The 13922-nt window shown below is 47.1% G+C and overlaps 2 protein-coding genes and 2 non-coding genes across 13 annotated transcripts in view; 3 read left to right on the top strand and 1 right to left on the bottom strand.

Moving 5' to 3' along the window:
• The first annotated feature begins 3233 nt into the window (after positions 1-3233).
• RPL27A (ribosomal protein L27a) lies at positions 3234-6066 on the top strand. The gene is made up of 5 exons (XM_055423425.2): positions 3234-3322; positions 3716-3779; positions 4198-4273; positions 4842-5016; positions 5890-6066. The coding sequence occupies exons 1-5, from the start codon at positions 3320-3322 to the stop codon at positions 6016-6018; spliced, it is 447 nt and encodes a 148-aa protein (XP_055279400.1). The 5' UTR covers positions 3234-3319; the 3' UTR covers positions 6019-6066.
• Positions 4447-4576, top strand: LOC129554979 (small nucleolar RNA SNORA3/SNORA45 family). The gene has a single exon (XR_008685696.1). It is a non-coding gene; the product is annotated as a small nucleolar RNA SNORA3/SNORA45 family (small nucleolar RNA).
• LOC129554981 (small nucleolar RNA SNORA3/SNORA45 family) lies at positions 5662-5790 on the top strand. The gene has a single exon (XR_008685698.2). It is a non-coding gene; the product is annotated as a small nucleolar RNA SNORA3/SNORA45 family (small nucleolar RNA).
• A 6698-nt stretch (positions 6067-12764) lies between the features above and the next one.
• Positions 12765-13922, bottom strand: part of DENND2B (DENN domain containing 2B) — a 165059-nt gene continuing 163901 nt past the window's right edge. For all 10 annotated transcript variants that reach the window (XM_055423421.2, XM_055423423.2, XM_055423422.2 and 7 more), the window contains one exon: positions 12765-13539. In XM_055423421.2, the coding sequence (XP_055279396.1) occupies positions 13505-13539 (35 nt within the window). In that variant the 3' untranslated portion in view covers positions 12765-13504. The remainder of the gene's footprint in view (positions 13540-13922) is intronic.

Below are 13922 nucleotides of genomic sequence, written 5' to 3'. Positions count from 1 at the left end.
CACGATCATGCCCCATGTGCCTGGTGACATGAGGTCACCCAGTAACTCATGTCTAGCTTCTACTTAACTTTGCATATACAGAATTTAGCTTTGTTAGCTCTCTCAGAGCTGGCTGACCCAGAGAAACTGACCCATGCTGACAAACGCCACGGGAGCCTTATGTTAAAGTTACATGATTACCTTGGGAAGAAGAGGGAGCTGGCTAGAAAACCAAAAGCAGACAACTGTCCAGGGCACTCTCCCTACCCTGGAGATCAAACTATCAATGTCAGGTGAACACAGAACCCAACTAAAGTGCTGGACCGCTCAGGAAGGCCTTCCATTCAGATGGATGGCCTGAGGGATAGGATGTAGCCCATTGGTAACCAAGAAACCTGACACAACTATCCAGAAGCAGTGTCCCATCAACCACTCTACCTCCATGCCCTGGGCTATCTTGGTCCTTGCTCCAGTTCTTACTAGACACTTGAAGGTAACCTTTCATTCCCCAAACTCGGCCCAGCTTACCTCCATTCACAGACCATCTTACCAAGGGTCGTTTCCAGGTAGCTCAGCTCATTACTTGTGTATTTACAGGCCACTTTTGATGTCACATAGAGGATGATGTCTCTTACGCCTTGCCCTCAACTCTCAAGGCTCTTTCTGCTGGTACAGACAGTGTGTGAAAAAGGATTGAAGGAGTGATGAAGACCATAATACTGTGAGGTCAGAGGGAGTGTAATTACTGAGGTAAAAGCAGGAGATCTGAAGAAAAAAACCTAAGGCTAGGTCTAGGCTCTGAATAACAGCTGCTCTTCAGCCTCTGGCAAATCATTCATACAATGGGGCTAATGGAGTTGCCCACTGAGGCAGACATATTTTGTAAACTGCAAGGTGTATTTGGCTATTCTTACTGTGGACTGGAGTGTTCTTCAAGAAGCAGAATGCAAGGCAGGACTTCAAGGTTGAAGAAACGTCAGGGCATCTGGTTAGGAAAAGGATAAGTACTCCAGGCATGAGAAATGGCACTAGCACAGGAAAAAAGGTAGAAGGGATGTACCAAGTTTGGCTGCAGTAGAAAGCTTGTGTAGGGAAGAACCTCAGGTTAGTTTGGAAAGGCAAGTGGGCTGTATTCTGTAGCTAATAGGGAGTTCTGTTCCAAACTGTTTTATGAAGTGAAAAGATGAAAGTCATTTTGGAAAGATTAACCTGACAGAGGTGTGAAGGATGGAGGGACTGGAGGAGGTTTAGAATGCAGACAGGGTGATCACAAGAGGGTGCTGAACTCCCGATAAGATATGATAAGGGTGTTAATGAAAGTTGTGCTTTTTAGCACAAAGGCTAAAAACGGAGGATAGGTACAGAAAAAAAGGACATGATGACAATGTATTAGAGGAAAAGAATGTTTGGGGACAATTTTCAAGTCTCCCTGACATCACTATATAGGTTGCCAAGGCTGTGCACCCAAAGAGTCAATTCTTTGGATTTGTCTATCTAGTTTATCTTAGAATGGCTGAGACACTAACCAGAAATTAACCATTAGTGAATGATTGTGGAGCTCAGCAACAGAGATGTGAATTGAAGCCACTCAAGACGAGTTCACCCAAGAAGACTATGCACTATGAAAAGTTAAGAGGGGGACAGGCAGATGGCTGAAGAACACCAATATTTAAAAGTTAGAAGACAAAGTCAGAAGAACCTGAAGGGAAGACAGAGGAAGGCAAGAGATAAGCTAGAAAAAGAAGTCAAATGGGTAAAGTAAAACAGAAAAAAACAAGTGGTATGAGGAAGGGGCCATTCAGTTTGGTGTTTGGTTAATTGATGACATTGGTAAGAGCGATTTCATTGAAATAATGGGGCTGAGAGTCAGATTGCAGTGGACTGAACAATGAATGGGAGCTAGCATTAATAGGATTTGTTGACTATTCTTTTGGGGAGCCTGGCTGAAAAGGAAAGAGCAGAGGTAGTAAACAGAAACAGGGAGAATTTAGGATACTTTGGAGAAGGAAATGGTAACCCACTCCGGTGTTCTTGCCTGGAGAATCCCAGGGAAGGGGGAGCCTGGTGGGCTTCCGTCTATAGGGTCACACAGAGTCGGACACGACTGAAGTGACTTAGCAGCAGCAGCTAAGCTATATTTTAGCTGAAGGGAACAAGGCACAGAAAATTCGCACACACAGCACACGTAAGAGTTAACTGAGGAAGGTGATCCCGAACACTGGTTAAGACTTAGAACAGGAAAGACGCCTCTTCCACTTTAGCCTACAAAGGGAGGTGAGGACAGGTGCATTGATTCACTTAACGATCATTTGTTGAACATGTACTTCATGCCGGAGCTAGGAGTGCATGGGTAAAATAAAACAATCCTCCAGCCTTTAAGGAATTTGGTATGGTAGGAAAGATAAATATGGATCAACAGGTAGGAGAGTTCTGTGGCAGATTTTAAGGTAGCACAGTAGGCAGAAGTAAGCAACTGAACCGAGTCAGAGAAGTTCCACAAGAGGAGACTCTTGCACAGCGTCCAGATCGAGGAGCGGCTCTCTGGTCCAGAAGACGAGGTCACGCGCATGCTAAGTAGGTTCCAGTGGAAATTAAAATGGACGGGTAGATTTACAGTTTGGAGAACAAAGGACCCTAAAGCAACCTGGTGCAGAGGTCTCTAAAAGGAGCTTGTTTAAACTGAAATGCCCAGGACAATGGCACAAGGGCAAAGGAGAAAGGAAGACCTTGAGCCCACTCAGGAATGTGGGCCGAGCAAGTCCCAGAGGGTGGCAGAGACATCTACGAAGACTTGAAAGGGAGCAGAGAGAGAGACCGGGTGCGCACACTGAGGGTCAAACAGTTCCTCAATGCAGCCAGGGGACACGCAAGCAACCGCTACCGCCCGGGCCGAGACGACCTCTAAGAACACAGTGAGAAGCGCGGGGTCGCTCAGGTATGAGGCGGTTGGTGAGGAGCTGAGAAACACGGTGGCCCTGGCGGATTCTGGGGCCTTGGCGCTGGGGAAAAAGCCCGGCCCAACAGAGCCGCAGCGGAATGCACCTTAGAGCGCCAAGCTCCGCCTTCCGAGACAGATGTCAGCCTCTGAGCGCGAGCGCCCGCGGAACAGCACAGAAACAACACCCCGCCCACTGCAGCCTCCGGAACAGCTCTGGAACTAACAGGGAGCCCACAGGAAAAGGAAAACGCAAGAACCGGAGTCGCGCGAGACCCGCGACGCCAAAGAGGCCCCGCCCGCGACCCTGCCTCCCGGACAGGAAGTGAGGCGATAACTCCGCCCCCGTGCTCGATAGATCGCGAGATTTCGCAGAGGCCTTCCTCTTTCGTCTAGGCCGCCGACATGGTAGGTGGTTCGTCAGGATGGTCCGCGTAGTTGTAGTCTCAACAAGCTAGCTTTACTCACCATGCACTCCAGCCACCTACTCCCGAGCTTGCCCTGCTCTTCCAAGGCTGCGCAAGGCCAGCCGCGGGGCGGAGTGGCCGGCATGGGCCCGGAACAGGGCGGGGAAGCTAGGGCCGCGTGTTCATCCAGGAGCTTGGATTCTCGAGACACGCGGGCCGGGGCGCCCGGGCTCTTCCCTGAGGCTGCACGGCTTCAGGCGTGGCTGTAACCTCAGTTTTGCTGACGGCGCCACGGAGCGAGCCCCTAAGCTTGCGGTTTCCTCACAGACTGGCAAGCTTCGCCCCCTGCCCGGCTTCCCTTCGGCCTTCTCACTAAGTACCTTTTCCCATACAGCCATCCAGACTAAGGAAGACCCGGAAACTTAGGGGCCACGTGAGCCACGGCCACGGCCGCATCGGTAAGTGCTGTTTCCCCATACTGGTCGGCCTTGGACTATCCCTGCTGGCTGCTTGCTTGTCAGTTAGTAGGTAGCTAAGTGAAGTGGGGGTTTGTCAGAGCTCATGCGGTCGAGTTGAACTGAACTGGATCATTAGCTGTTGGCTTTTCATTTGAGACTCGCCTGTGCTCCGGTTGTAGAGAATTTCACATGTGTTGGGTTGGAAATGGAATGAGACCCGGTATTGAATTGGTTGGAGGCATGAAGTACTGTGTTAGTGTTATGTGGAACACTTATTTATCCCAAGAGTCTTGAAGGAGCAACATTGCTGGAAGAGATACTAAGTAAAGGCCCAGAAGTATAGGGAAATGCTTTTGCTACAATAATATTGACGGGTTGGAGAAGGCTATTTTAGCCATGTAGCTTTGTGTTCTTGCAGGCAAACACCGGAAACACCCTGGAGGCCGAGGTAATGCTGGTGGCATGCATCATCACAGGATCAACTTCGACAAATAGTGAGTGGTTTTTGCACTGTCCTTTTACTGACACACCTAGATTGGGATTTACGGGTCGAGGATAGTTAAGAATGTCTTCAGCGGGAAGCAAGTCTCTTAACTACTCACAAACCTTGTCTGTTACTGGTTTTTCTCTAGTTTATGTTTGATGTGAACTGAACTTGTCATCACTTGTCGAGGCTAGAGTCACGCTTGGGTATCCACTGTTGCCTTAGTGTGCTAGAGCCCTCGAAGAGTAACTGCTGACCTTATTCACTGGCTGTGGCCCTTATGGCACAGTCAGTCACCAGGTTAGTGACATGCAGATCTATTTATGCCCACAACTTAGTGGGGGTGGTATTAAAACTACTTGTTTAAGGAGTCCGGTGTGATAGGAGAGTGTAGAAGCTCTCAAGTGACCTGAATTCTAGTCTTAGGATTTGTCTTACTCGACAAGTAGAGTTCCTGCTAGGTTGCTCTTCTGGACAAGTGAACAGTATACGCTGTAATGGAGGGAGATGGGCTGTGAAGATGGTAAACATAGCTCAGTTGGAGTGAGGTAATGAAAATGGTTGCCTTGTTTTCCTAGTCACCCAGGATACTTTGGGAAAGTTGGTATGAGGCATTACCACTTAAAGAGGAACCAGAGTTTCTGCCCGACTGTCAACCTTGATAAATTGTGGACCTTGGTTAGTGAGCAGACACGAGTAAATGCTGCCAAGAACAAGACAGGAGCTGCGCCTATCATTGATGTGGTGCGATCAGTAAGTGACTATTTTTGCCTTTTATGTGCTTTTCAAAATTCTGGATAATATACACCCAGCTACCTACTAGACAGTTCATTCAGTAGAACTTCCACGGGTAGGTCACTGAACAGAACTGAACTCCTGTTCAGTTGTGATCATGTAAAACCTTTGAAGAGTGATACTTTACTCTCATTCATTTTTCACTTGAATTTTTATATGATCTGATATCTTATTCCTACTGTCAATACCCTGGTTTCTCATCTGAACTTAGGTAGTAGTTTACTTTAGCTGACTCTGGTGTGTTTTACACAAGACTACAATGAGGCACAGACCTTCGCCCTTTATGTTTCAAATAAAATACAGTCCTAATATGTTCAATTGATATTTAAAGCTGAACATTATTTGAAGAGATCCCTCCCTGCCCCCCAAAAAGGCATTTTTGTATATTATTAGGAGTCTGGTCTTTGTTCAGCCTTAGCCTCCATGGATATGGAGATAGACAGAACCCTGAGGAGACTTTCAGTAAAGTTAAAATTCCCTTTCTCAGCCTGTTCTTTGAGTAGTTCTGATGACCCTGGCTTCTTGGAACATTATTGGAAATGTGATTTTTCCTTTTTTGCTTATCAAGTGGTAATTGAATAGGAAAAGGGGGTTTGAGCTCTGCCTGAGACTAGAGTCACATCCAGACAGCTTTTGTCCTGGTGTGCTAGAGTCCTCGGATAGAACCTGCTGGTCTTGATTCACTGGCGAGGGCAATCAGTGCCTCTGTGACTGCCCATATCAGAAACATGCCTTCCCTGGCTTCTAGATGGAGTGGATTGACAGGAATCTTTCTTTATATTCTTGGTGACTGCCGTGGTGCATTATAAACCCTTTTCTCTGTTCTTCTAGGGTTACTACAAAGTTCTGGGGAAAGGAAAGCTCCCAAAGCAGCCTGTCATCGTGAAGGCCAAATTCTTCAGCAGAAGAGCTGAGGAGAAGATTAAGGGTGTAGGTGGGGCTTGTGTCCTGGTGGCTTGAAGCCACATGCTAGGAAATTCATTAAATGTTAAGTGCTTTTCTCTTCTGGTTTGAGTGTAGGTTCTTTGGCATTTCTACCTCCCTACCTGTGCAGAAATCCATCTGACAGATTCTAGGAGTACGGGTATTAGGACCTGGGTTCCTCTGCCAACTCCTCTCAAAATACAAAGGCAACACCAGCACTTAACAGGCCTTGGCTGGATACATAATTTGAGGCTTCTCACTTAATGAGGATACCTGTTGATAAGGTAACTTTATATGATTGTTGAAAGGTCTCTTAGAATTGTATGTTCTGAGTTTATAGTGAGTGGGAGAATGTGCCCTTAACTGTTGCATGGAGCTCAGGGAGCAGAAACTCAGTTTTGATGTGGAACATCAAAGTACATAATACAAGATCTCTGGGTCACATTGGAAACATAGGACAGTGATGGGAGTGGCTCTTGGGAACTTAACTTTCTCCACCTGACTTACTTATCTCAAACCAAACTGTTGGAATGGGGCAACATGCTAGGGCTTTTACAAATAAGAAATTAGGGGGATGCTAAAGGGCTTCCTTGGTGGCTCAGACAATCTGACTGCAATACAGGAGACCAGGTTTGATCCCTGGATTGGGAAGATCCCCCGTAGGAAGAAATGGCACCTCACTTCAATATCTTGTCTGGAGAATCCCACAAACAGAGGAGCCTGGCGGGCTACAGTCTATAGGGTCACAAAGAGTCAGACAGTCCTGAGCAACTAACACTTTCCAGAATCAGGTTTTCTAGAGTTTGTATCTCCTGCAAAACCAAGATGCATGTTTCTGTGCTGACAGGACCCTCTTAATATTATAGTACATTATAATTTGCTATAGTTTGACTGTTTGCCAAGATTTTGAAGGTGTTTTTGACCCATCATAAAGCTTGCAGGGTAGAAACATGACCAAAAGTATAGTTAGGATGGCACTTAAGCTTACTAAAACTGTACTTAGAGGTTTGGTCTGGTACAGGGTTGTTTCTGTATTGCTCTGTGGGGTCATAAATGGACTGGGAACCATGCCTTTCTGTGGGACTAGTTTGTCATGACAGCCTTCACAGGATATTGGGGATGATCAAGTATAAAGAAGCACAGTGGAGGAAATGTGATTGATTGATATAATGGAGAGTTAATGGTCAGGAAGGCTCTTGTTTGAACAAGCTAGTAACTTAGTGACATATATTGGTACTGATGGGGAAAGGTAAAAGTGGGTTTTAATGTCTTTTGGAGGGCTTAAAATATGGAAACTGATTTTTGCTAGACACTGCAGGTATAGAAAAGTGTAAATAACTGTCTTAAGATTCAGATCTGAAATTTGGATATAAACCTAATAGCTGTGACTTATCTTAAAGGGTACTGAGCACACATGCGCCTACCTTGAGTATTGTGTGGATTAAGTAAAATGGAAAGCACTTACTGAACTTCTGTGCTCAGCTTGGTAAGGAACATATAACAGCTATTACTGTCACCCGAGTGACAAGTCAGTTAACCTTGGTGTGATTCAGTCAGTGGGAAAGTGATCCAAACACAGGGAAGAGCAAATGTGCGTTTCAGTTCAAACAGAAAAAGGAAAATGAAAGGCATATATTCAAGGATTAAGAAAAGAAGAAAGTGGTGCTGGAGAAGACTCTTGAGAGTTCCTTGGACTGCAAGGAGATCAGTCCTGGGTGATCATTGGAAGGACTGATGCTAAAGCTGAAACTCCAATACTTTGGCCACCTCATGCGACGAGTTGACTCACTGGAGTAGACTCTGATGCTGGGAAGGATTGGGGGCGGGAGAAGAAGGGGACGACAGAATGAGATGGCTGGATGGCATCACCAACTCGATGGACATGAGTTTGAGTGAACTCCAGGAGTTGGTGATGGACAGGGAGGCCTGGCGTGCTGTGATTCATAGGGTCGCAAATTTGGTTTAGGCAAGTTGGGAGGTGCTGTGTGGGAGATGAGCTTCTAGCGAACAGGTACTCTGGCCAGGCTGTGGCTTAGGTTGAGGGGTACAGTGGAAGGTAGGAGGCAGGACCCTGAGGATGGAAGACAAGTTGGATTCAGAAGACATGAGATAAAGACTTGTGACTGGGTGGGGCTGGCAGCAAAATACGGTTTGGGGAGGACAGATTTGTCAGGGGTTTCTTTATGGCTAGCTTCTTTCCCAGTTTCATTGCTAGCATATTGCAGCGTAACTGTCTTGAAACTAGGTGGGGTCATGCTCATCCCAGTCCTGTGTGGAGGTGCTCCTGTTGGGTATGCTAAATATGAGAGTCAGTAGTACAGCCATTCTAAATAGGGTTCCTCAAATACCATGCCATCCCATCTCCAGGCCTGGAGAATACAGCTACTGATCAGTGTGAGCTGCTGTGTGCATCTTGCTCGCAATTGTCTATAGTTACAGTAACCAAGCAGGCCCTCTACTCCCAGGTAGTAATACTGCCAAAGGAAGTTGTGTGACGTGAAAAATCAAACATGCCCCAAGATAATAGTGACCTAGTGCTGTCTGCAAGGAGATCAGTCCTGAAAATTCATTGGAAGGACTCATGCTGAAGCTGAAACTCCAGTACTTTGGCCACCTGATGCGAAGAACTGATTCATTGGAAAAGACCCTGATGCTGGGAAAGACTAAAGGCAGGAGAAGGGGACGATGGAGAATGAGATGGTTGGATGGCATCACCAACTCGATGGACAGGAGTTTGAACTCCCGGAGTTGGTGATGTGTCCAACTCCAGGGAAGCCTGGCATGCTGCAGTCCATGGGGTCACAGAGTCTGACACGACTGAGAGGTCTTACACCTAGAACGACCACTTAGCTCGTTGTATAGCACCAAAGGCAAACCGTATGTTTTGATTTTAAAGTGAAAGGTGCCAAAACAGATATAAAATATAGCCAATGCATAGGAAAAGTTGCTGGACGAGCCTGCCAAATGCATTAGCCTGTCCCATAGGCACAGGCCCATACTGCCACTACCTCCAGTGGGCACAAGGTGGACGCTGACGAAGTTCTAATATTCGGGGAGCAGAGCTTTTTAATCAGATGTTCCCCCGAACTCGGTGGTCCTCAACCTTTTGCCCTTTAATAAAATAATTGTGGGAGATGTTACATTAACAGCTAAATATACCATAATTTATAAAAGTCCTCGTCAAAACCTTAGGATTTAAAATCTCAATTCAAGTAAACATTGCTACTAGCCCAGTAGCAGCCAGCCCGTGGGATGAAAACCAACCAAAGGCGTGCACCACGGGCTGGGGATACGGCGGTTCTGGCAACTGGAGCCAGGCAGAGCTTGGCGCTCTAGCGGTGGAGATCCGAGCCCCTTCCGCAGGGTGGGAAGTTCTGGTTCCGGCGTCACTTTGACCTCCCACACCGTGGCCGGAAGTGCGTCGAGTCGGCTCCACCATTTCCGGCAGTGGGCGGGGCAGGCCTGTGGCGCTCGGGTTAGGCGGGAGGTTTAATTCGACCCAGCACGACGTGCGGCGTGGGCACCCTCGCTGCACTACGGTTCCGCTTTGGCCGTGTAAAACAGGAACTGTGGCTTTTCTGTGCGCCTCCAAGATGAGAATTCCAGATTTTTTAGTATTTTGGCCACCTCATGCGACGAGTTTACTCACTGGAAGAGACTCTGATGCTGGGAAGGATTGGGGGCGGGAGGAGAAGGGGACGACAGAGAATGAGATGGCTGGATGGCATCACCGACTCGATGGACATGAGTTTGAGTGAACTCCGGGAGTTGGTGATGGACAGGGAGGCCTGGCGTGCTGTGATTCATGGGGTCGCAAAGAGTCGGTCTTGATTGAGGGCTGAACTGAATAGGGCAACCTGCCCTGCTCTCAAAGTTACCTGATTACAGGAGAAAACCCAGGGGCTTTCTTAACTCTAGAATGGAGGTGGGCTGACAGTTTTACTTCTGGCAGAGGAGGCAGCACTGCCCTGCCCCTAAGCAATCTTTCAGAAAGGGACTAAGGACACGTGTTTTTAGTGGTGGTGATACCATGCTCTACAGGGGCGTTTTGTAAATGTACAGGAGCAGTTGTGGTCACAATCATGGAAAGGAAGCAATCAGAGATGCTTGATGTCATGCAATGTATAGGTTGATTCAAAACACAATATCTAGCTTAGAACCCACCTAATTTCATTTCACACAATCAAAAAGATGTTTGTTTTTGTTTTTTGTAGTTTTCATATACTTAGCAGTTTTTTGGGATTCCAACTATTGTTTAAATCCGGGAAACTCATAGTGTGTTTGGTTCAGAATATTGCCCGAAACTTGTTCATTTCAGAAAACTCTTACCAGTAGTTAATACCTACTTACTAGTATCTGAGTTGCTAATTCAGCACTTCCTGCATGGGTAGCTGTTGCATTCACAGCAATTCTGTGTACAGGTGTAAGCATCTGACTTCACTATACCTTCTAATATGGTTGTGCCCAAGCATTTACATATGTAAATACATGTTATTTTATGACAAAATAACTTTCATTTCTCCCCTTTTATATTACAGTTTAGACTATATCACAGTTAAGATGTTTAGGTAGGTTATATTATCTATAGATTTCATTTCAGGATAGTAATGGGGAGAGTTACAGTATTTGCTATAGAAAAGGAGTACTGATCTGCTAGGACTGAGAACCATCAGTTTAGAGGTCCAGAGATCATGTGAAAACAGAACTTGGAAAGAAACGCAGAACACTTTTTGTCACCCCCAGACCAGGCACCCCCCAGACACACCCTCCTCTACCTTTCAGAAGTCCTCTGTGCCTTGCCCATAGCAGTCACTGTATAGGCCCTTGCAGCCCATTCCAGTGCCAGTATCAGTTTTCCAGATTGGGATGAGAGCTGTGGCCATAGGAGGAGGGGCGGGGGCAACCCCTGAGGTTAAAATAACACTGTATATTAAAGCTACATAAAAGGTACAGGTTTTAAGAAATAGTAATTTATACCTATGTATCTTGTGATCTGATCACATATCTGAGGATTCTTTGGAGATATATTAAAAAAAAGAGAGGGAGAGGAAAGGGGGAAGAAATAGGACCTTTGGAAATTATTATTTTATTAAGGACTTCACTTCTGTGATTCATGAAACCGAGTTAAAAGTGACAAGATCTGGAGGTAACAACACCCTACTCTGGACTTTATGGTTTAGCTGCTATCTTCTCTTTTTTACCTCACCTGTAAAACCAGCCTCATGAGGCCTCAGTGAGTGTGCCCTCCTAGTCTTGGAAGATGCCAAAGCCAACTATGTAAGAGACTTTTTCAGAGACCAATCTGTCTTCCTAAAAGACAAAACCTCCGCTTTATAAGGCAGACAGCAACCCCAAACCACACCTGTGCAGGAGTCGCTGAAGATGGGGAGAAGGAGGAAAGGGGACTGCAGAAGGCATGGTCTCCTGTTTTAACAAGTAGGATAGAGTGGAAGGACAGGAAAACTATGGTTCAAAACCTGCCAGACCTGAAGCCAGGACCAATGAAAAGAGTTCCAGCTTATTGCCCCATCCTGAAAATTTTCAAGGTTTTGTCTCTGTGAAGGCCTTGGGTGGATAGAAAGCCTAAGCCACTCATATTCCCCACCTTAATTCCCTCCTTGCTTTTCCAAAGAATATAGCAAAATTTTCTGCATGCACACCTCTAAAGTTCCAATGGAAAAAAACTTCACAGCGTGACATGGAAGAGCCATAAACAATGGACCCGAGCTATGAGCAAGCCCTGGGTTGTCTTTAGCTGGGCTTGACTCTACCAATGTTAGGGTACCCAGTGATGTCATAAGGGCTTCATACTGAATAGGAAAATGATAAGATTAACCTAATAGGGGAGCCAAGAGGCAATAAGCATTCTTTCCATCAGTGGAAACACACAGAATCTGAACACTTGGCTATTGGAGAGGGAAGCTAGGCTAGAACAATAATTAGGCATCTTCTAAGACCAGTCATCACCAACTCGATGGACATGAGTTTGAGCAAGCTCTGGGAGTTGGTGAAGGACAGGGAAGTCTGGCGTGCTGCAGTCCATGGGGATGCAAAGAGTCGAACACGACTGAGTGACTGAACTGAACTAAAGACCAGTCATATGGGGCTTCCCAGGTGGCGCTAGTGGTGAAGTCACTAGTGGTCTACCAGTGCAGGAGACGCAAGAGATGAGTTTGATCCCTGGGTCAGGAAGATCCCCTGGAGAAGGAAATGGCAACCCACTCTAATATTCTTGCCTGGAAAATTCCATGGACAGAAGAGCCTGGAGGACTACAGTCCATGAGGCCGCAAAGAGTCAGAAACAACTGAGTGCGCACACACAAGACCAGTCGTACAGCTCAGGCCAAAGAACTCAATTTCAGGGGAGGTCAGTGACCCACACGAAAGCTAAACTCTTAATCAAGCACTCAGTTCCCTGCCAGAGAAGGCAATGGCACCCCACTCCAGTACTCTTGCCTGGAAAATCCCATGGATGGAGGAGCCTGGTAGGCTGCAGTTCATGGGGTCGCTAAGTCGGACACGACTAAGCGACTTCACTTTCAGTTTTCACTTTCACACATTGGAGAAGGAAATGGCAACCCACTCCAGTGTTCTTGCCTGGAGAATCCCAGGGACAGGGGAGCCTGGTAGGCTGCCATCTATGGGGTCACACAGAGCCAGACACGACTGACGTGACTTAGCAGCAGCAGCAGCAGTTCCCTGCATGAAGGTGTTTCATCCTGCCTCAGCCCGTTCCCCTGGAGAGAGAACTCTAGATAATGAAGCCAAGAAACACACGGGGCTCTGGGCCCAAACAACTATACACTGTTTATTGAGAACACCCGTAGATGGTGGAAAGGAGGGATGCCCTGTACCGCATCACGGCCACCACTGACTGGGAGCTGGGCCTGGAGGACACTAGCAGAGCTGGAGGGTGGGCTTCCCATGACTCACTGACCATCACAAAGGTGGGAGAAAGAAGAGAAGGCCAGGCCCGAGAGCCTGGTACCATGCTGCAAATGGGGAATGATTGGCCTTTGCCTTTTAAAACTGACGGTTAGGGGAGGGGGGCTACTAGAAAAAAATAGAAACTCTAAAAAAAAAAAAAAAGTCTCATACATGACAAGACAGCATGTGCTCTCCAGGGCCCGAGACTGGCAGCAGGGGCCGCAGGCAGGCAGGCAGGCAGGCCAGGAGCCTCCAGGGGAAGATCAGTGGTTCGGCTGAGACAGTCAGCTGCACATAATTGGCCAGTCACCAGCACCCAGCAAGACTTCATCCATGCTCGGGCAGGGCAGGAAAGCACCCGGCCCCTGGGGAATATACAAATATTTACCAGAGTCTCTTTGCTTGTTACAAAAACATAAGAAAGCTTACAGCAGATTATTTACAAACAGTATCCTGGGATGTCATGAAGGCAGAGGTGGGCTGGCTTGGAGGGTGGGGTCTGTGGAGGCAGAGCGGCCACAGCAGCCCAAAGGGTCCAAGGCTGGGCCCCCTCCCCAGGCTCTGCAAGGCACTGGACTCTGTCTGGGGAAGGGGCTTAATTCTTCTTGTGGAGGAACTTCATTTTGTTGCCTGTGGGCCAGAGAGGGTGAGGGTGAGAATGTTTCAGTATCATCGCTTCCAACAGTCCTAACTCTCAGTGAGAGAGAAGGATTAGAGTGACTGGATTGCAGCTAGACCATGATAGTGAAAACACTCTAGAGCTCTAATGAGGCTCTGGTATTAATCAGGAATGGCCTTGGGCAAGCCATTTAACTTCTTTGGTCTGACTTTTCCTTTAAAGTGAGACAAGTTATGATTCTATGGTTCAGTTGGCTGAGCTCTTTGAAGGGAGGGGAGCTTTTTCAGAGAACGACACTCTGCTACTTAGTAGACCCTCCCCTTATAGCCATGAGGAACACTCACTGGTTCTAACAGCCCTCATGTTCACTCAGGAAGGAGTGCACCCCAAAAGA

Source organism: Moschus berezovskii, chromosome 14, assembly GCF_049115385.1.
Source record: "Moschus berezovskii isolate FMDL1 chromosome 14, NW_MosBer_1.0, whole genome shotgun sequence".
NCBI classification, from domain to species: domain Eukaryota; kingdom Metazoa; phylum Chordata; class Mammalia; order Artiodactyla; family Moschidae; genus Moschus; species Moschus berezovskii.
The sequence above is the reverse complement of the archived record's forward strand: the minus strand, read 5'-3'. Positions and strand labels throughout refer to the sequence as shown.